Here is a 20443-nt window from a genome sequence, read left to right as displayed (position 1 = left end):
TAAAGAATATTTCTGGTGCTACAGAGACAGGGTTGTCTTGAGACCTTTCATTCTAAGTTGGATTCTCCCTTTTCTTTCAGGACATTGTGCTTCCATCTCTGTCCAATGACGTTATATCACAAAGGTGGTTTCTGTCTTACACCTTTCCTTTCTTGGTCCTGCACGGTTACACATTTGGATGTGGTGCAAGCTATGCAAGTTCACCTCTCAGCTATGGATTTGCTTCTGATGGACCAACTCCCTTTATCATTCCCAAGGGTCCTCATAAGGGTCAACCTGTCTCTTGTTACACTATTGCTAGGTGACTTAGGCAGTTTATTTATGTAAGCCTACAGACTTAGACAAGATTCCGCCTTTTGTTGTCAAGCCACGTTCCACTAGATATGGGAATGCCTCCTGGACCTTTTCTATTTTTCAGATATGCAAAGTGGCCTTGTGGTCTTCTGTTCATACATTCACGAAGTTCTAACAGGTACCAGCCTCTTGTGATGCCAGCTTTGGGTGTACGGCACTTTAGGTACCTCAGTTATACACTGTTGTTTTGGAGGAGGAGTTTGCCTTTCCTTTTCTTTGTTTCCTGCCCCTATATTGCTCTTCTTTTGGACATCCTCCCTTTCTCAACATTAACCCTGTGTCCCTAATGAATGTAAAAGGGTTTTTGTGCTTACCATAACATTTTTATTTTTTGGAGTTCATTGGGGACACAGGTCCCACCACTCTCTCCTTATGATCCATTCTTACTATTGCTTATCCATAAAGCAGAGCATGAGTGGAGTGGAAGGACTCCTACCTGGATGACTCGCAACTTTGTGTTAATGTCCAGTCTTTTGTAGGCAGCAGTATAGCGGTAATAAACTCCAAGAAAGGGATTTCTTCGCAAGTGAAGAAATCCTGTTTTTGCATAGACCATATTCATTAGTGATTTTTTTTGTACTTTTTCTAGAGTTTTTAGGTTTCCAACTGAATTGATAGTAATATTTTTATATATTGTTTAATGCAATGTTCTTAACTTTTTTTATATCCCAGATCAATGACACCTGCCCAGGCTGACCTGGAGTTTCTGGAAAATGCCAAAAAGTTGACAATGTATGGTTTGGATATTCACCATGCTAAGGTATGTTTCCTGCACTGCTGTTAATAATGTACATATTTTCTAAACTTGTAGTTCACATTCTGAGTGACACAATTAAAGTAGATTTTTTTTTTTTTTTTAGGAAAACTGAACTCCCTTTTTAGGTCCGGTTCACACCGCTGCGGGTGAGAGATCCAGATGTGATTCGCACCGCACTGCAGTGCAAATCACATCCGATCTCCGTAGCGATGCAAGTTCAGCCATACAGATAGTATGGCTGAATTCGCATCGCTCCCGCCGCAAACTCGCACGGGACCCTTTTTTTGGTCCGCAGCAGAATCGGATCGCATGGGTGTTCACACCATGCGATCCGATTCCTGTGCGAGTGTGCAGATCGCACTGCGATATGCGGACGGATCTGGGGGTGTCATTAAGATTTCATTGACACTCCCAGCAGTCCGCATAGGGCAGTGTGAACTGCCGGCGGGAGGCATGCGATGCGGGAAAACGCCGCGGATTTGCGGCGTTCCCGCATCGCTATGGTGTGAACCTAGCCTTAAAGCTATAAAATTCAGTTCAGTGTTTTGGTCTTCGGGTCCCCTGCGCCAGCATGTTAACTGGCTGTGACTCCTTGTGGCTTCACAGCTGGCAGCCCACTGTGCATGAGCAATCTGCTCTGTGCTTTGTGAGTTGTCCCTCTGCCCTCTGGGACCCCTTCAAAAAAAGAAATAATGCCAAAAGTTGAAGAAGCGGAAGAATGGAACTTACCCTTTAGGGTGAAGTTCCGCTTTAATTAACCACTTGCCGACCGCTGTCGGCATATATACATCGGCAGAATGGCACAGCTGGGCAAAGTAAAGTACCCATACCTTGCTTTGAAACTCCCGCTGTGCACGCCTGCCGCAAGCTACGTGACTGTGCCCACGGGACCCGCGGACTCTATCGCCGCGGGGATACCCACGATTGTGTCACGGAGCTCAAGAACGTTCTGCCTAATGACAGGACACTGATCGTCAGCTCCCTGTCATTGAGAGCAGCAATCAGTGTCACACACAGCCCATCCCCCAGACAGTTAGAAGCACTCCCCTGGGACACACTTAACCCCCCCCCCGCCCCCTAGTGGTTAACCCCTTCACTGCCAGTGACATTTTTACAGTAATCAATGCAATTTTATAGCATTGATCGCTGTATTAATGCTAATGGTCCCAAAAATGTGTCAAAATTGGCTGATGTGTCCGCCATAATGTCGCAGTCACGATAAAAATCACTGCTCACCACCATTACTAGTAAAAAAAAAAATTATTAATAAAAATGCCATAAAACTATCTCCTATTTTGTAGACATTATAACTTTTGCGCAAACCAATCAATAAACATTTATTGTGATTTTTCTTTTTTTACCAAAAATATATAGAAGAATACATATTGGCCTAAATTGAGGAAAAAAATGTTTTATATATTTTTGCGGGATATTTATTGCAGCAAAAAGTAAAAAATAATGCGTTTTTTTTTTCTTCCAAAAATTGTCACACTTTTTTTTGTTTATAGCACAAAAAATAAAAACCGCAGTGGCAATTTTGTTTGGGAGCCACGTTGTATGACCACGCAATTGTCAGTTAAAGCGAGGCAGTGCCGAATTGCAAAAAGTGCTCTGGTCAGGAAGGGGGTAAATCCTTCCGGGGCTGCAGTGGTTAAATGTATAAACCCATGTAATATGTCTCTCACAAAAAATTTAAAAGATGAATCCTTGGAGAGGTGCCTGTCTTATCCTGAATTTGTGGTCCCTGCTACCGCAACAGATTTTTGAGCAATCATTTTATAGTTTTGCATTGAGTGTTAGAACAGTAAATACCAGAATATAAATGAGAAAAAAGACTAACAGGGTGGCTGCAAAATTTAAACTGATATGTTGTGGTTGATTTACAAATAGACTGTTCACTTTGCAAAGGAAGTTGCGCTTTGCAAGAGAATTTTCCTCAGAGTTCAGTGAGTTTGGTGAAATTTCACTTTGCAAAGAATACCCAGTCACATGGAAGGGAAATAAAATAAAAAAAAAACCCAAAGAAAAACACATTATTTTGCTTTATAAATAAATGCAGAGACAGTGCCTGCTCCACCATAAACACATTAATTGTATCACTTCTGTTGTGGTATTAACAATGGTAAAATTAGGGGGATCACGCAATAGATCAACATCTGCTGGTAAGCAGTTAGAGGGTTCAGCTACAGTTCCCACATCTTGACTGTGTCCTGACACATTTAATCCTTTGGGCTTACTTATAGAGAGCTTCCCCTCATTCAGTAAGCTCTAGGGATACTTCTCATGCAACGTGAACAATCTATTTGCCTTTAGTAAGTCAACCCCATTGTCTTTTTCAAGGACAAGAAGTGTTCTTCTCAGACAGACTTTACTCCAGTCTGTCAATGGAGGGTGCCCCAATTAGGAAGGGTCATAAGAAACCTCTTATGCCCTGTACACACGGTCAGACATTCAGACCACAAAATCCGTTGGATTTTCTCAGACGGATTTTGGCCGAAACTTGTGTTGCATACACACTGTCGGACAAAGTTGTCAGAAAATCAGATCGTTCGGAACGAGGTGACGTTTGTTGCGTACAATGGAACTACATTGAGGCTAGTAGCCAATAGCTTTGGTCTCATAATTTAATTTGAGCATGTGTGGAACTTTGTCCGTTGGAATGCTCTACAAACGATCGGAAAACATCTGATCGGATTTTTTTGTCAGAAAACTTTAGATCCAGCTCTCAAACTTTTTCCGTCCGAATTTCCGACAGAAAAAGTCTGATAGAGCCCACACACAATTGGATTTTCCAACAACATAATCCGATCAGACCTTTTCCGTTGGAATTTCTGACCACGTGTACAGGGCATTACAGGAATAAGGCCACAACCAGCAGTTCAAGTAGCAGTGTGTATCTGTACCAAAGCAGACCATTAGCTGGAAAAAGAGTGAATTAGATATTAGTTTTAGTGATAGTAAAGTCATACAGTTTTCACTCAAGCGAAGGCCCCCACTTGAGAAAATGTAATTCCTCTGAATAATAGGCCTTAACTGGGCTTATGGAGTGGCTCGGATATGATGGTCCAATCTCAGCAACTGCATTGAGAGCTGATATCGGAGGTAAAAGTAGAACCATATTGCAGTGGAAGGCATTGACTAGGTTAGCTTAACTTCAAGCTTGAAAAGTTCCCTCCCATTGAGGCTGTAGAGACTTGGCAAGATGCCATTTGATCACATGTATACAGGATGCCATGGATGGGTCTTGGACAGGAGATGTGTATCCCCACTGTTTGTAAAGGTTCTCCTTTTTTTTCTTTCCTTTTTGTGTGCATCGTGATTCACCATTTCACTGTTTCAGGTCCGATTGCAGCTCGAATTTTGGGCTCAATTTATACTTCTAATGGACCAAAAGACGCACAGGACTCCTGTGCAAATTCACATTGGAGCCGCATTGGAGATATGTGAACTGGCTCCATAGATCTCTGCATCCGATTTGCAATAGTGTGAACCCGCCTCATACTGCTTGCTCACAAAACTGAAGCATAGTGGATAGAGGTGGGGTTATAGGAGGCTGATCTAACGTGTTTTTTTTTTTTTTTTTTGTCCCAACCTGTAGTCAGCTGTTATAGGTTGACTACGTATTCCTACATTTGTTTGCTTCAATGGATTTTACGTTAAGTACATAAAGCTTATTTTTACCAACATCATTTTTTTTTTTTTTTTTCATTCTTTAAAATCTTTTCTTTTACTCAGACTCCAGATTGCAGCTATCCAACGTGGCTGTACTCATCCTGGCTTTTGGCGTGCCGTACCCAGTCTCCGCTGGATTGGACCTTACCGCGGTAGCCTGGAAATTGCCTCTAGGCACTGAGTTCTGTGCAGGGTGGTTTGACATTGCTTTTGGTCAAAAATTAGCCATGGAGCGTTTTCCAGGTCCAGAGAAGCCCACATTAACTCAGTGCTTGCCCTGTTTCTGAAGACTTACTCCATGAGTAGGACGGTTGGGCCGAGCAGCAGGCGCTACATCATTTACGTTAGTCACTGGACGCCAATAAATTTCCCACTTCCCACCAGTTACCACCACAGAATGGGTCAAAGCATTGGGTGGAGTATCATACATGCTCTCTATACTCTTTTTGTGCCACACAGCATCAAGGAAGCATTTCCCTGTTGCTACTTCTGCTTGTAAAGAGTAATGTACAATTCTGATCTTCGGTCTACAGTTGTGCTCATAAGTTTACATACTCTGGCAGAATTTATGAATTTATGATTTCTTGGCCATTTTTCTGAGACTATGAATGATAACATAAAAACATTTCTTTCACTCATGGTTAGTGTTTGGCTGAAGCCATTTATTATTAACTGTTTTTACTCTTTTTTTAAATCATAATAACAAACTACCCAAATTACCCTGATCAAATGTTTACATACCCTGGTGATTTTGTCCTGATAACATTCACACAAAGGGGTTTGAATGGCTAATAAAGGTAACCATCCTCACCTGTGATCTGTTTACTTGTAATTAGTGTGTGTGTGTATAAAAGGTCAATGAGTTTCTGGATTCCTGACAGACCCTTACATCTTTCGTCCAGTGTTGCACTGATGTTTCTGGATTCTGAGTAAAGGGGAAAGCAAAACAATTGTCAAAGGATCTGCAGTAAAATGTAGTTGAACTGTATAAAACAGGAAAGGGATATAAAAAGATTTCCAAGGAATTGAGGATGCCAATCAGCAGTGTTCAAACTCTAAGTAGTGGAAAATGAGGGGGTATCTTGAAACCAAACCACGGTCGGTTAGACCAACTACAATTTCAGCCACAACTGTCAGTAAAATTGTTTGGGATTCAAAGAAAAACCCACAAATAACTTCAGGTGAAATACAGAACTCTGAAAACACGTGGTGTGGCTTTTTCAAGATGCACAATAAGGAGGCTCTTGAAGAAAAATGGGCTGCATAGTCGAGTCACCAGAAGAAAACCATTACTACGCAAATGCCACAATGTTTCCGGTGTACAATACACCAAACAGCCCAGAGACCAGCCTCAAACCTTCTGGCACAAAGTCATTTGGAGTGATGAGACCAAAATTGAGCTTTTTGGCCACAACCATAAACACTACATTTGGAGAGGAGTCAACAAGGCCTATGATTAAAGGTACACCATTCCTACTGTGAAACACGAAGGTGAATCACTGATATTTTGGGGATGTGTGAGCTACAAAGGCGCAGGAAATTTGGTCAAAATTGATGGCAGGATGACTGCAGTATGTTATTCATCAACCAGGAAGCTGCGCATGGGACTTGTACATTCCAACATGACAGTGATCCAAAACACAAGGCCAAGTCGATCTGTCATTGGCTACAGCAGAATAAAGTGAAGGTTCTGGAGTGACCATCTCAGCCTCCTGACCTCAATATCATTGAACCACTCTGGGGACATCTCAAACGTGCAGTTCATGCAAGACGGCCCAAGAATTTACAGGAACTGGAGGTTCTTTGCCAAGAGGAATGGGCAGCTTTACCATCTGAGAAGATAAAGAGCCTCATCCACAAATACCACAAAAGACATCAAGCTGTCATTTGAGATTAAAGGGGGCAATACACAGTATTAAAGGGGTTGTAAAGGTAAATGTTTTAAAAACATCTCACACTGCCGGCGCCCCCAGTCCTCCTCCTTTTACTTACCTGACCCCTGGAAAATCCCGAGCTCGCCCCCGCCGTCCTCTTCGCCACTCAGCCTGGCCGCTGATTGGAGTGGATGGATTGAAAGCAGCGCAGCTATTGGCTCGTGCTTCTGTCAATCACATCCAATGACGCAGTGTGCCGGGGCGGGGCCGTGTAATACAGCCGGCGGCTACAGCCACTCGCTGTATCACGGGAGCGCGCCCGCAGGTGCTTCTCACCATGAGAGGGAGTTCGCATGAACGTGGGAAGTACCTGCGGGAGGAAGCAGAGACAGCCGCCGAGGGACCCCAGAAGAGCAGGTTCGGGGCCACTCTGCAAAACGAGCTGCACAGTGGAGGTAAGTATAACATGTTTATTTAAAAAAAATAAAAAATTTTACTTTACAATCCCTTTAAGAACTGAAGTATGTAAACTTTTTTGATCAAGGTCATTTGGGTAGTTTCTGTTGTGATTATGATTTAAAGCGTAAACGCAATTGATTGATAATAAATGGCTTCAGCCAAACACTAACCGTGAGTAAAAGAAAAGTTTTTGTTATCATTCATATTCTTTGAAAAATTACCAAGAAATCATAAATTCTGCCATAGTATGTAAACTTGTGAGCACAACTGTATCTCTGCTGCCCACCTATAATGACTTTCATCATCTCTCGCCATCCTACCCTCATCTGTTGCCAGCTGTTTGGCTTTTGTAAGGCCTTGCCCATTACCCTGACCCTAAGGGGCGTTATTAAACCCAAAATCAAAAATGGATTTTATTGCAGCTTACCATGCCTCATATGTGGTGACTGCTTTCGTTTTCTTTTTTTCAAGCTTTTTCCTTCTGTTTTCACCTGGTAATCTGCCAGTAACACACCTCCTGTATTAGCCCTTGTACACACGGTCGGAGATTCCGACAACCAAATCCGTCGGAGTAATTCTGACGGATTAATTCCGGAAGAGGTCCGGAAGTGATGTTGCATACACACGGTCGGACTAAGTTGTCGGAAAATCCGATTGTACATAACGTGATGACGTTATTTCGTTATGACAGGACTACGTTCAGGCTAGAAGCCAATAGCTTTGGTCTAGGAATTTCATCTGAGCCTGCGTGGCACTTTGTCCGTCGGAGTAGACTACACATGATCGGAGTATGTCAGATAGGAGCATTTTGTCGGAAAATTTTACCGGCAAGTTGGAAAACGTGGTCCGTCGCATATTTCCCCGACGGAAACAGTCCGATGCAGACCACACACAGTCGGAATATCCGACAAAACGGTCCTTATAGGAAACATTCCGTCGCAATCTCCGACCGTGTGTACAAGGGCTTAGAGTTCCCCCACTCTGAATGAAGAAGCACAAGGGGCACCTTTTAGACAGCAGCATTTTCAGTCTGGAGGGAGGGCAGTGTTAGATGTACTAGCAGATTTTGATGCACTAACAAATTGAAGCCAAACTCCAGCTCATACTGCAGTTACATACATAGTTACATAGTTAGGTTGAAAAAAGACACAAGTTCATCCAGTTCAACCTTAAAAACAAATAAAAATAAAAAAATAATCGTACAATCCAAATACCCAATTTTATGCCCACAATTGATCCAGAGGAAGGCGAAAAAAAAACCCCAGCAGAGCATGCTCCAATTTGCTACAGCAGGGGAAAAAAAAAATCCTTCCTGATCCCCCCCCCCCCCAAGAGGCGATCGGATTTTCCCTGGATCAACTTTACCTATGTTAGTACCTAGTTATATTATGTACCATCAGGAAAGTATCCAGGCCTTTTCTTAAAGCAATCTACTGAGCTTGCCAGAACCACCTCCACATTTTCACAGCTCTAACTGTGAAGAAACCTTTCCGTACTTGAAGATATAATCTCTTTTCCTCTAGACGTAAAGAGTGCCCCCGTGTCCTCTGGGTTGACCGTACAGAGAACAACTCAACACCAAGTTCACTATATGGACCCCTAATATATTTGAACATGTTGATCATATCCCCCCTTATTCTCCTCTTCTCAAGAGTGAGTAAATTTAGTTCCTCTAATCTCTCCTCATAGCTGAGCTCCTCCATGCCTCTTATCAGTTTGGTTGCCCTTCTCTGCACTTTCTCCAGTTCCCTGATATCCTTTTTGAGAACTGGTGCCCAAAACTATACTGCATATTCCAGATGAGGTCTTACTAATGATTTGAACAGGGGCAAAATTATATCTCTCTCTCTGGAGTCCATACCTCTCTTAATACAAGAAAGGACTTTGCTCGCTTTGGAAACAGCAGCTTGGCATTGCATGTTGTTATTGAGCTTATGGTCTACCAAAACCCCCAGATCCTTCTCCACTATGGATTCCCCCAGTTATACTCCCCCTAGCATGTATGATGCATGCATATTCTTAGCCCCCAAGTGCATAACTTTACATTTATCAACATTAAACCTCATCTGGCACATAGTCGCCCAATTAGACAGTGTATTGAGGTTGGCTTGTAAACTGCAGTTACCCAAGCAGTTACAGCAAATTTTTTGTTTTGTGGTATAAAGGTTTTGCATAAATAAAAGCTGAACATTGTAAGCACCCCTGTCAGTGATAAATGCTTTGTCTGGCTGATCTAACGGAAACATGCACAGGAGAGCCTTCTCTGTTGAAAAGCAATTGAAATATATTTTTCTTTTGGGTTTAATACCGTTTTAGGTTGCCTTACTGACATGCTGTTGAAACATGTTGGATTTTTGACACATCCTGCTGTAATGGGTGGCCCCTTCTCTTACTTTACTAACAGCTTCCAGGTTGCTTGCAGTGTGCCCACTTTCAGTGTCACCACCTGCCACCTAGAATCCTGTTGCCCTCCGTGACTAGTGCCCATACCAACGGAGATCAGTGGTGTTCTTAGTTTATGTCGTGTGTGTGTGTGGCCGTGGGCTGAGATTTTCACTGCAAACATGCAAGACTTTATGGCCAAAATCACCCAGTTATATGCTAACAGCAGGGGCCACAAGTGCTCCCCGTGCTTTCCTCTATATAGTCTGTATTTGATTTACCTGCATCCTTAGTGGCTTCTGATGTATTGACCATAGAGACTGTTTGATTGTGAATTGCTTCCATCTTGCCAGATGTAGAGGAGGAGTTGCAGTCTTCTGCTATCACTCCGAAATTAAGTTTTTGCTTTTAATAATGCAGAGCACACCTCTCTGAAACTAGAGGATTACCCTTTTGCTTTTACCAACATTTGTTTTTACTTTGCAGGCTTATGGGCTCTAAAAGGCCTAAAAGACCATACATTGCACGTGCTGTTCCAACTATCTCTCTACAGCTATTGGAAACACTCTGACAACCTGTTTGCTCTCGCAAATGATTATTAGCCTTCTACCTGGGAGTTTTTAAAAATGTTGGCTATCTCCACTGTAGATCCAGCAGTGTCCTGCCTTAACAAAGCAAACACTGTATACCAGTGGGGGATGCAGGTGTTTAAGAACCCACCTGATAAGGGTTTTGAAGCCACTTCTTGAACACTGTTTTCTCTTGTGATTTCTGCTCTTTAGCCTATCTTTGCTGTAACTTGTGACCAGACCTTGGCTGACTGTTAAAAATCCATTAAATGGTAACTTACCACTGCTGAGGTTGATCTCTAGCTTATAGAATAAAAAATAGCTGTAGTTTTAAACTTCAGTTGTACTGGCTTGTCATTACACGTGCATAGGATACTTTGACTAACGTGCCGGACTCCGAAACACGTACCAAAAAAGCAGAAGGTCTGCATAGCCTTCAAGAGATAACATCTCTTCAGATCTACTATCAATACCATTTTCAAGCATGCTACTGGTGGCAAAAGCATCCTTCTTCCTCAGCAGAGAGACAATACCATTGTATAGGCAGCTAAAGTGGTTAAATGCAGGTCTCCGTTTTGTTCAGTGAGTCATACTTGACCCCCACCTCTCCTCCCTCCTGAAACTCCCTGTTGTTCAACTAGGCCACTAGTAGTATTGCTTACATTACATTTCCTTACTAAAATAACACGTTTACTTTACTTTAACCACTTCCCACCCGGCCAATGCATATATACGGCTGGGTGGGAGCCGTCTACTTCTGATAGGACGTTCAGGAACGTCCTTTAGAAGTAGCGGGATCGCACGCGCGTGCCCGCGCAGCGGCGCGATCCCGATGTGCTCGTGTCACCCGGACACGGCACATCTCAGAGTGATCTCTGTGATTGGCCCTCCTGATCACATGACGGCCGTGTCCAATCACGGCCGTCATGTGATGTAAACAAACAGCCGGTTGCTAGGCAATCGGCTCTCCTCTCCTCACACGGAAGTCATCGCTGAGGAGAGGAGAGCAGATCGCTGCAGCCGGCTGATGATCAGTGAGTATGAGCTGTTTTTTACAGCTTTTTACTCACTGATCATCAGTCTAGTGTTAACACACAACACAGTGTAAACACAGTCCCCACACATGTCCCCAAAACACACATGTCCCCAAAACATACATGTCCCTAAATAATAAAAACACATGTCCCTAATAATAAAAACATGTCACCCACATGTATCCCACTAAAATCACATGTCCCAATGATTATCTGCACACATATGTACGTGATCATTTGCGTACATATGTCCGTGATCACACAAACCAATTATTATACACTTAACGGAATTTTTTTTACCAAAAACATGTAGCAGAATACATTTTGGCTTAAATTTATGACAAAATTTGATTTAATTGGATTTCTTTTAAAATAGAAAAAAGAAAATATTGCTTTTTTTTCCAAATTTCCGCTTTTTTTGCGCTTATATCGCAAAAAATAAAAAACGGAGTCGTGAATAAATAACACCAAAATAAAGCTCTATTTGTGCGAACAAAATGATAACAATTTAATTTGGGTACAGTGTAGCATGACCGCGCAATTGTCACTGAAAGCGCTAGAGCGATGAAAGCTGAAAATTGGGCTGGGAAGGAAGGGGGCGAAAGTGCCCTGTATTGTAGTGGTTAATATTTTCTAGATGTTTAACTTGGTATAACTGGCTTTATGATGTAAAAGAAAGCTCTGCACCACCTTCTGTTTTTAGAGTGATGACATAACGAACTGCTGTTAGAAATACTTTTACTAAGACTTGATTTGTCCATGTTCGTGAATCCCCCACCTTTCAGGAATGGCCAAAGCTGCCCTACCATTATCCTTTTAAAAGAAGAGAAATTCCCTGCTTAGACATTTGTCACTGGAAAAGGTTTCCCCCCCTCTTCCTATACCTGATTTTGGATTTCCCTAAAAACTGTACAATCCAAGCTTGATTCTGGTACGAACACACCCATCCTCCCTTGTTTGTACAGTCTGTTTCTAAAATGACTTAGCCAGCATTCTCTCTAGGCTGGAGCAGTATATGGCAATGCAAGCACCAGGAGAGGCAGATATTCTTTCCACTTCCACACAGGTTTTCAATCTACAATTGTCCTTTCACAATCTGGTTATTTTGACATTCCAGTTGTATTTATGAAATATTAAAGCATACACAGGCATTCTTTAAAAAAAATATATTGCAGGTTGAAACATGTTTTGTGGTCATAACATTTTTAGTATATCTATTTTTAAATCTTTTTATCATGAAATTAATGGTTATTTTAACTGTAATTGCGTTAATAATTTGGATTCAATCTAACTAAACAGCATGCATGAAAGAGTTTAATACTTTTATTGTTCTAAATGTAAGTTGAAAACCCAGGCAATAACTGTTTGCTGCTTATCAGCTTTGACTTTTTTTTTTAGGAATTCCATCAAAGGTCCTGATTTTACACCGCTAGTTAGAATTTTCTGCTTTGCTTATGTAGTATTGCATGCACAGCCTTTCGGAGTGACATGAGTGAGTTCACCTGTTGTGCTTTTTAGGACTTGGAGGGTGTAGACATTAAACTTGGAGTTTGCTCTGGAGGACTCATGGTCTTCAAGGACAACCTGAGGATCAACCGCTTCCCATGGCCCAAAGTGTTAAAAATCTCATACAAAAGAAGTAGCTTTTTCATTAAGATACGTCCAGGAGAGGTATGTAAGATGTATTTTGTGATACTTTATATTTGTACTTACTCATCCATCTTGTGCTTAATTTTTTTAATAAAATTTTCAAAGCTAAGTCAGTGAGTGATTTGGTAAGATGCTTGCTCTAAACAGACTGGGGTTAAACTTCATATAGTTACACCGGGCTTTTTTTTGTAACCAAAATGTGTTGGAACTCCATTCTACCACCTCCGGCGTTGGCCTTGTGCTCATCACTTTCACTTTTAAACACTTCTATGTTGACAAGTGACAGCGCACCTCTCCCAATTGCTCCACACAGAGTGTGTGGTGAAAAACAAGCCAAGGCCGCAGGAAGTACTACTGTAGAGCCCGGCTAGCTGCTGAAAGGTGAAAGGCAAGCATGGGCAAAGAGGAGGGCAGTGAAGGGGTAGCATGCAGAAGTGATGGATAGGGAGGTGGTTTAGAGGTCAGAGCTGAGGAAGAGTGCAGAAGTGAGATGCGGAATGTAGAGTTAAGGAGCTAAGAAAGAGGGCTGAGCCCTTCACTCCATGCATAGCACTCACCTGAACCCTGCTGTCCATGCGTAATGCACTCCTAAAACCCTGCATTCTGCGTAGGAGCTACTGAACCCTGCACCCCATTTGTAATGCACTCCTGAACCCTGCCCTCTGTGCCTGCACTCTGTGCTTGGCGCACATCTGAACCCTGCACCCTGTGCTTGGCGCACTCTTGAACCCTACACCCTGTGCTTGGCGCACTCTTGAACCCTGCACCCTGTGCTTGGCGCACTCTTGAACCCTGCACCCTGTGCTTGGCGCACTCTTGAACCCTGCACCCTGTGCTTGGCGCACTCTTGAACCCTGCACCCTGTGCTTGGTGCACTCTTGAACCCTGCACCCTGTGCTTGGCGCACTCTTGAACCTTGCACCCTGTGCTTGGCGCCTATTTTCTGGAAAAAAACACCTTGCCTTTACAAAGACTCCCACTGTGGAAGGAATAGAATTATGACAGCTTTTTTAGTAGCACAGGAGTTGATTCTTAATCTATGGGTTATATTCCACTACCTTCATGCTTTCTTGTCAACTGCCCCACAGTGTACCAATATAAGTCTGCCCACTCCACGAGACTCCAATAGAGCAATTTATGCAAACATGGGAAAATAAGTGTCCAATTGTTGCTCAGAGAGTTTTTGCCCACCATAAATACTATCTTTACCAAAAACCAATTTGCCAATGGCATATTTCTGTCTCTAACACACTGCATCCACTCATCCACTAGAACTGTTAACTTGAGGACAACCCTTATCCACCCAAGATTTATATATTAATTATTATACTATTATAATGTTTACCTACTTAAAATTGCTGTCCTTCTTCTTCTTCTTTTTTTTTTTTTTTTTACTTCTACCTCACTACTGGAAGTTTCTCTGGCTAGTGACCTAGTCTTCAAGTTCCGACTTTCTGGCTTAGTATTTCTAGCCCCTACCAGTGATTCAAGCTGATCACTTGCTGTCTAACTTAATACCTCAGAGACACAGCCAAAGGAACTCCGTTCTGGGTTATTGAGATTCCTTCATACCGGGCGTGCTCAATCAACCCTTTCAGTCTGCATCCACTATGTGAGTACCCCCATAAGGCACTTGGCAATGGTGGATAACAGGCGCTCCGGATCGGGAGCTCATGGGACAAACAGTGAAAATTCTGCTGCAGGCCGTGAAGAACATTCAAATACTTCTCAGATTCATATCAGTTCCTTTGTTCCGGAGCAATGTCTTAAGCTAACACTGCTCCAGCCCCGTAAACTGGGCTCCTTCACAGATGTTCCACAGTTCTCCACCACAATGTGTCATCTATTCCAAAGGTTATTGCCACTTCTATAATCGGTGGGTTCTAACACCCATAAACACTTTTCTGCCTCTCCACCTCATGCTTACATTCAGACTTTACAACTTGAACTGCCTAGTTCACTTTCATTTGCAGGATATAAGGGGGATGCTGGCTTTTTAGTGGAGGCTGCGGGTTAATTTTTTATCACCAGAATTTCATGAATCTTTCCTCCAGCTTTTTGACACATTCTGGCTACCGTGAACTTGGTTGAAGCAGTGTGTCCTAGTCTGTGAATAGTTACTTAGCGCTGCTCATCACCCACATATTATTCTTCCAAGCATGGAAAAAAGAGGCCATTCCTAGAAAGCCTAGTCCTATTCTTTTTTTAAACACTTTTTATTGAAAAATTTGCAGAACGTTTAACAAATTCAGCAAATTGATCAACATGAGCACCATAGTAAATAGAATGCAGATAAAACAACATATAACAAGGTATTGGAGAATACCGATACAGCTTTCCTCGGATCATAAAAACAAAAAGGAAACATAAAATAGGTCAAAGTTATACGCCTAGGTACCTAGAATCAGCAATTGGAGGATTGAGTTCCAAAAAGTTTAATATACCATACCCTCTCTACACCTCTGATCAAGGACTACAGCAGGAGGGGCTGAGCGACCAGCACAGGGGCCACGTGACCCCTGGCTGAAGTCAGAGGGAGATCTGGGTCTGTCCCACTGTAGCCCTTGATCGGAGTTTGAGAGTGAACGGTAGTCGTGAACGGCATGAAGATCTCTGAAAAAAGGGTATTTAGAGGCTTTGTTTTTAAAAAACACTTATATAGTGTGTTATTGCTATATACAGGAAAGGGGCTGGCAGTAGGGATGCACTGTTACTATTTTTTGTACGAGTACTGATACTTTTTTTTTTTTTGTACTCACCGATACCAATTTCCGATACCTACCGCAGCTGTTATGTTTACACTTCAGCTGTCAGCAATGGTACAAAGCATTGAAAAGTAATTTTATAAATTGATTTTGTTTTAATTTTGCGGTTTTTTTTTTTTATGTGAAATGTGTAAATAAATGTTAATATATATGGGTGAAAATATTCGCTAACAAAAAAAACCAAAAAATAAAATGGACGTTAACAAAAAAAAAAAAAAAACGCAGGAAAATAATAATTAAATGGAGGAGAATAGGGAGTTAATTAAGGCTGATTAGAGTAAGGGGTAAAACAGGTAAGGGGTTAAACAAAGGAACATTTTTTTATCCCTGCTGATGGCTCAAAGAAGTGAGCCTGAAAGTATCGGTTTCAGGTATCGGTGCATTTGCACGAGTACCTATACTTGTGCAAATACTCGGTATCGTTACCAATACTAGTATTGGTACAACCCTAGCTGGCAATAAATGAAATGTTTAAAGGAGAATCCCAGCCTGAGCTTTTTAGGCTGGGCTTCTCCTATAGGTCACAGGAGTGCAATTACGTTTTGCACTCCTGTGACTCGTTTTCAACAGAGTGGTCTGATGTCCGTTCTCTGCTTACGTCAATGGAATCAGTCCAGGCAGTGTGTCATCCTGACTTAGGAAGTCGGGATCCGCCAGCTGCCTAGACTGATAGCAGTCTCAGCCTTTCAACGAGCGGCTGAGGCGGCTGCTCCCCGCCCCTCCACAGCTCAGTGCTCCAATGAGCATGGAGGAGAAGAGCAGGTTAGCTGCTTACTGACAGGCAGCAACTTTCCACTCGGGGGTGAGAGAACCAAGCCATGGGCGATGTTCGTTGGCTCGGTCGAAGAGGCGGCGGGAGACAGATGCAGCATTGGTCTGATGATGCATCTACCTAGGCAAGTATGAATAGGCAAAAAAAAAAAAACATACTTCTCTTTTAAGGTTACAAACACTTTAAAAAGAGATGTACTGTAGACCTGGCCATTCTTGCACTAAACCTATTGTTTCCATTGATGGTATTCCCTCTTTTAGTTATTCAGTTGATTGCATTTGGAGAATCTTTTGAAGTTTTCCTTAGCCTTGGCAGGCCAACCCTGCTTCTGTCACCTCGTTGATTGCCCAGACCATTGCAAATTGGATTGGTGAACTGGATGGTGAACTTTCCACAATTATAGATGATCCAAACCCTGCGGCGAGATTACAACTCTTGCCCTTACCACTGCTCTTCAATGTAGATGTCATAGAGAACATTATCTGTCAGATCTCCAGGATTTTACTTTCTGTGCATATGCTCAGAATCTCATGGCGTAAACCTGGTCCAGCAGTATGCAGGTGCCTTTTGCACATACCCTTCTTGGGTGTGCTCCTGTTTGGAAATTCCATTGAGGAATACATTGAAGTTACTCCAGAGGAAAAGAGGTGATCCCACCCCAGTATGCTCAATTGTGCTTCTCCCCCTGGGAAGCAGTCATTTTCTGCAGGTCCTTCAGCTTGTGGCAGACCCCTTTCCATTAAGCCCACCTAAACCTTCTTCTCATTAAAGTTCTCCCACACCTCACAAGAGGGAGGGCACATCTATGAATAATTGCTCCACATTAGACAACCTCCCTGTCTTTTATTTCACTCTTTTGCTGTCTTCACATAATACATTTTTTATTTTATTTTTTGTTTGCAACATCATCTTACTTGCTGCTTTAGAAGTCAAACAGTTTTTTTTTCTACACCTCCTTGCAACTTAAAATTGGAAGGGGTAGCCTTTTGCTTCTGCACATGGACCCTTATCCACGCAACACTTGTCTACATCTGTTCTAATAGTGCAGTAAACAGCCTCCTGGCTGATCTCCTGTAGATATTTCAGTGTCTGCCGCAACATGTCTTCTGTCTGGTCCTCTATAGACCTACCACTCTGTCTCCCTTATGGGAGATTTATCTTTAATAGCAACCATAATGTGATGGGTTTTATCCCTATCCATACCTTAAGGACGTTTATCTTTATACTCTTAATCAAACCCTGAACTTTCATGTCTCTGAGTGTCTTGGAAATCCTTTTTTTCATAAAAAGCTACAATTCTCTGACCATAGACACAAACACTGATGCCAGTTGACACTGCGCCTTTCTCAGGTTCCTTCCCCCCACCCTGTCCTCTTTGATATCTGGGTTTAATTCTTGTATCATTATAATTACGTTCTTTTCACCACAACATTTTGGCCATTACTGACCCCATGAACTTGCTGCTTTTAGCATCCTTCAGGTGCATCTCCATGAGAGTGTTCTTCTGGTGGATTCCTTCAGTAAACTTAGCACCTGGCTTCTCCACTCAAGGTCACTGAAATTCTACTCTTCACTACACACAGAGGTTAGATCAATTACCTGAACCCCTTTTTGACACAAACTTTCCTCGCCTAGATCTCTCAGCCTTTGCCTTGATTTTTATATATGCTTTTCCTGTATAATGACCGAGGATCACCAGACTACCTGTTTAATGAACTGAGAAGTCCTGCTCTTGTTTCTTCAAAGGGACTTTTCCTTAGCACCAATCCACTTATTTCATGATGGCGTACATGCAAAGGTTTCAGACCCCTGTTCTCGGTACTCCCCTTATGTGCTTGTTTACCCTTCACATGTGGCAATTTTCCATAGACTTCTGTTATATCCTGCAGGTGTAGTGCACTTTCTGAAAGTGCACCAAACCTGCAGGTAATAAGAGGTCTATGGCTCAGTGCAGGTAACCTGCAGGGGCACTGCGCTGCTCTACACCTGCGAATCAGTTTGAAGTCAGCCCAGTAACCACTGCAGAACAGATATTCCCATATGTACACTGTGACTTTAGTATTAAACTTACCTTTAATAACGGTCTTCATTCAGATATCACCGGCTGTTGATGTCCCAGGCAGAGAGCATTTGGTATCACTCCGCCTGTGACAGGAGCTGGCGTTGTACAGGAAGCATTAGCTTATGTGCTCTGCTCTGCAGCCTCTTGCTTCCTCTACCTTTTGGCTTCATTCACAACACATGCTCTGGAATGGCGGGTCGGCAACACATGATCTGGACTTGCCAGTCGTCCCAGAGCAGGAGGTCATGGGCCACATCCTGTTGTAGATGATAGGTGCAGTCCATTTTTTATATGCAATATCTCACAAAAGTACACCCCTCACATTTTTGTAACTATATTTTTATTATGCCTTTTCATTTGACAAAACTGAAGAAATGACACTTTGTTACAATGTAAAGTAGTGAGAGTACAGCTTGTATAACAGTGTAAATTTGCTGTCCCCTCAAAAGAACTCCACACAGCCATTAATGTCTAAACCGCTGGCAACACAAGTGAGGACACCCCTAAGTGAAACTGTCCAAATTGGGACAATATTTTGTGTGGCCACCATTTATTTTCCAGCACTGCCTTAACCCTGTTGGGCATGGAGTTCACCAGAGCTTCACAGGTTGCCACTGGAGTCCTCTTCAACTCCTCCATGATGACATCATGGAGCTGGTGGATGTTTGAGACCTTGCGCGTCTGCACCTTCCATTTGAGGATACCCCACAGATGCTAAATAGGGTTTAGGTCTGGAGGCATGCTTAGCCAGTCCATCACCTTTACCCTCAGCTTCTTTAGCAAGGCAGTGGTCATCTTGGAGGTGTGTTTGGGGTCGTTATCATGTTGGCATACTGCCCTTCGGCCCAGTTTCCAAAGGGAAGGTAATCATGCTCTGCTTCAGTATGTCACAGTACATTTTGGCATTCGTGGTTCCCTCAATGAATTTTAGCTCCCCGGTGCCGGCAACACTCATGCAGCCCCAGACCATGACACTCCTACCACCATCCTTGACTGTAGGCAAGACAAACTTGTCTTTGTACTCCTCACCTGGTTACCGCCACACATGCTTGACACCATCTGAACCAAATAAGTTTATCTTGGTCACATCAGTCCACAGTACATGGTTCCAGTAATCCTTGTCCTTAGCTTGTCTTCCTCAAACTGTTTGCAGGTTTTCTTGTGCATCATCTTTAAAAGAGGATTCCGTCTGGGACAACAGCCATGCAGACCAATTTATTGCAGTGTGCGGCATTTGGTCTGAGCACTGGCAGGTGGACACCCCACCACTTCAACCTCTGCAGCAAAGCTAGCAGCACTCATACGTCTATTTCCCAAAGACCACCTCTGGATATGACGCTGAGCACGTGCACTCAATTTCTTTGGTCGACCATTACGAGGATTGTAACGCGTCCTGTTAAACTGCTGTACAGTCTTGTCCACCATGCTGCTGCTCATTTGCAGGGGCTTGGCAATCTTCTTTATAACCTAGTCCATCTTTATGCAAAGGAACAGCTCTTTTTTTTTTTTTTTTTTTTTGCAGATCCTCAGTTCTTTGCCATGAGGTGCCATATTGAAGTTCCAGTGACCAGTATAAGAGTGAGACCGATAACACCAAATTTAACTCACGAGTCACATGACAATGGGGAGGAAAAATGGCTAATTGGGCCCAATTTGGGCCAACATTTTCACTTAGGGGTGTACTCACTTTTGTTGCCAGCAGTTTAGACATTAATGGTGTTATTTTGGGGGAATACCAAATTTACAGTGCTATACAAGCTGTGCACTCACTACTTTACATTGTAGCAAAGTGTCATTTTTTCAATGTTGCCACATGAAAATATATCATTTACATTTTGTATTTAGTCATTCAGCAACAGGTTGTATTGAAAGGTTATAGTGTGTCTGTATACATACAGTTGTTTCATAATATGAATGATCTCAAATTCTGTTCCTATTCAGGGCTGTATCTAAATTCATATTTGTGGCATGTAACTGGCAAGTGATGCCACTTTAAACACTATAGATCGCTTTATAAACATGAGCTGACAGTCCACACTGGCTTTTTAATGACACACATGATGGAGCTTTTGATGTGAAAAAGTAGGTCATAA

General features: G+C 42.6%; 1 protein-coding gene across 12 annotated transcripts in view; it reads left to right on the top strand.

The window, feature by feature from the left end:
• The window catches only part of EPB41 (erythrocyte membrane protein band 4.1), a 350563-nt gene that overhangs the window by 151755 nt on the left and 178365 nt on the right, over positions 1 to 20443 (top strand). For all 12 annotated transcript variants that reach the window (XM_077481782.1, XM_077481776.1, XM_077481777.1 and 9 more), the window contains exons 8-9: positions 1027 to 1114; positions 12620 to 12772. In XM_077481782.1, the coding sequence (XP_077337908.1) occupies positions 1027 to 1114; positions 12620 to 12772 (241 nt within the window). The remainder of the gene's footprint in view (positions 1 to 1026; positions 1115 to 12619; positions 12773 to 20443) is intronic.

This window comes from Lithobates pipiens, unplaced genomic scaffold (genome assembly GCF_037356315.1).
Source record: "Lithobates pipiens isolate NorthernLeopardFrog02 unplaced genomic scaffold, aLitPip1_a1.2 Scaffold_16, whole genome shotgun sequence".
NCBI classification, from domain to species: domain Eukaryota; kingdom Metazoa; phylum Chordata; class Amphibia; order Anura; family Ranidae; genus Lithobates; species Lithobates pipiens.
This window is presented reverse-complemented; position numbering and strand designations above follow the sequence as displayed.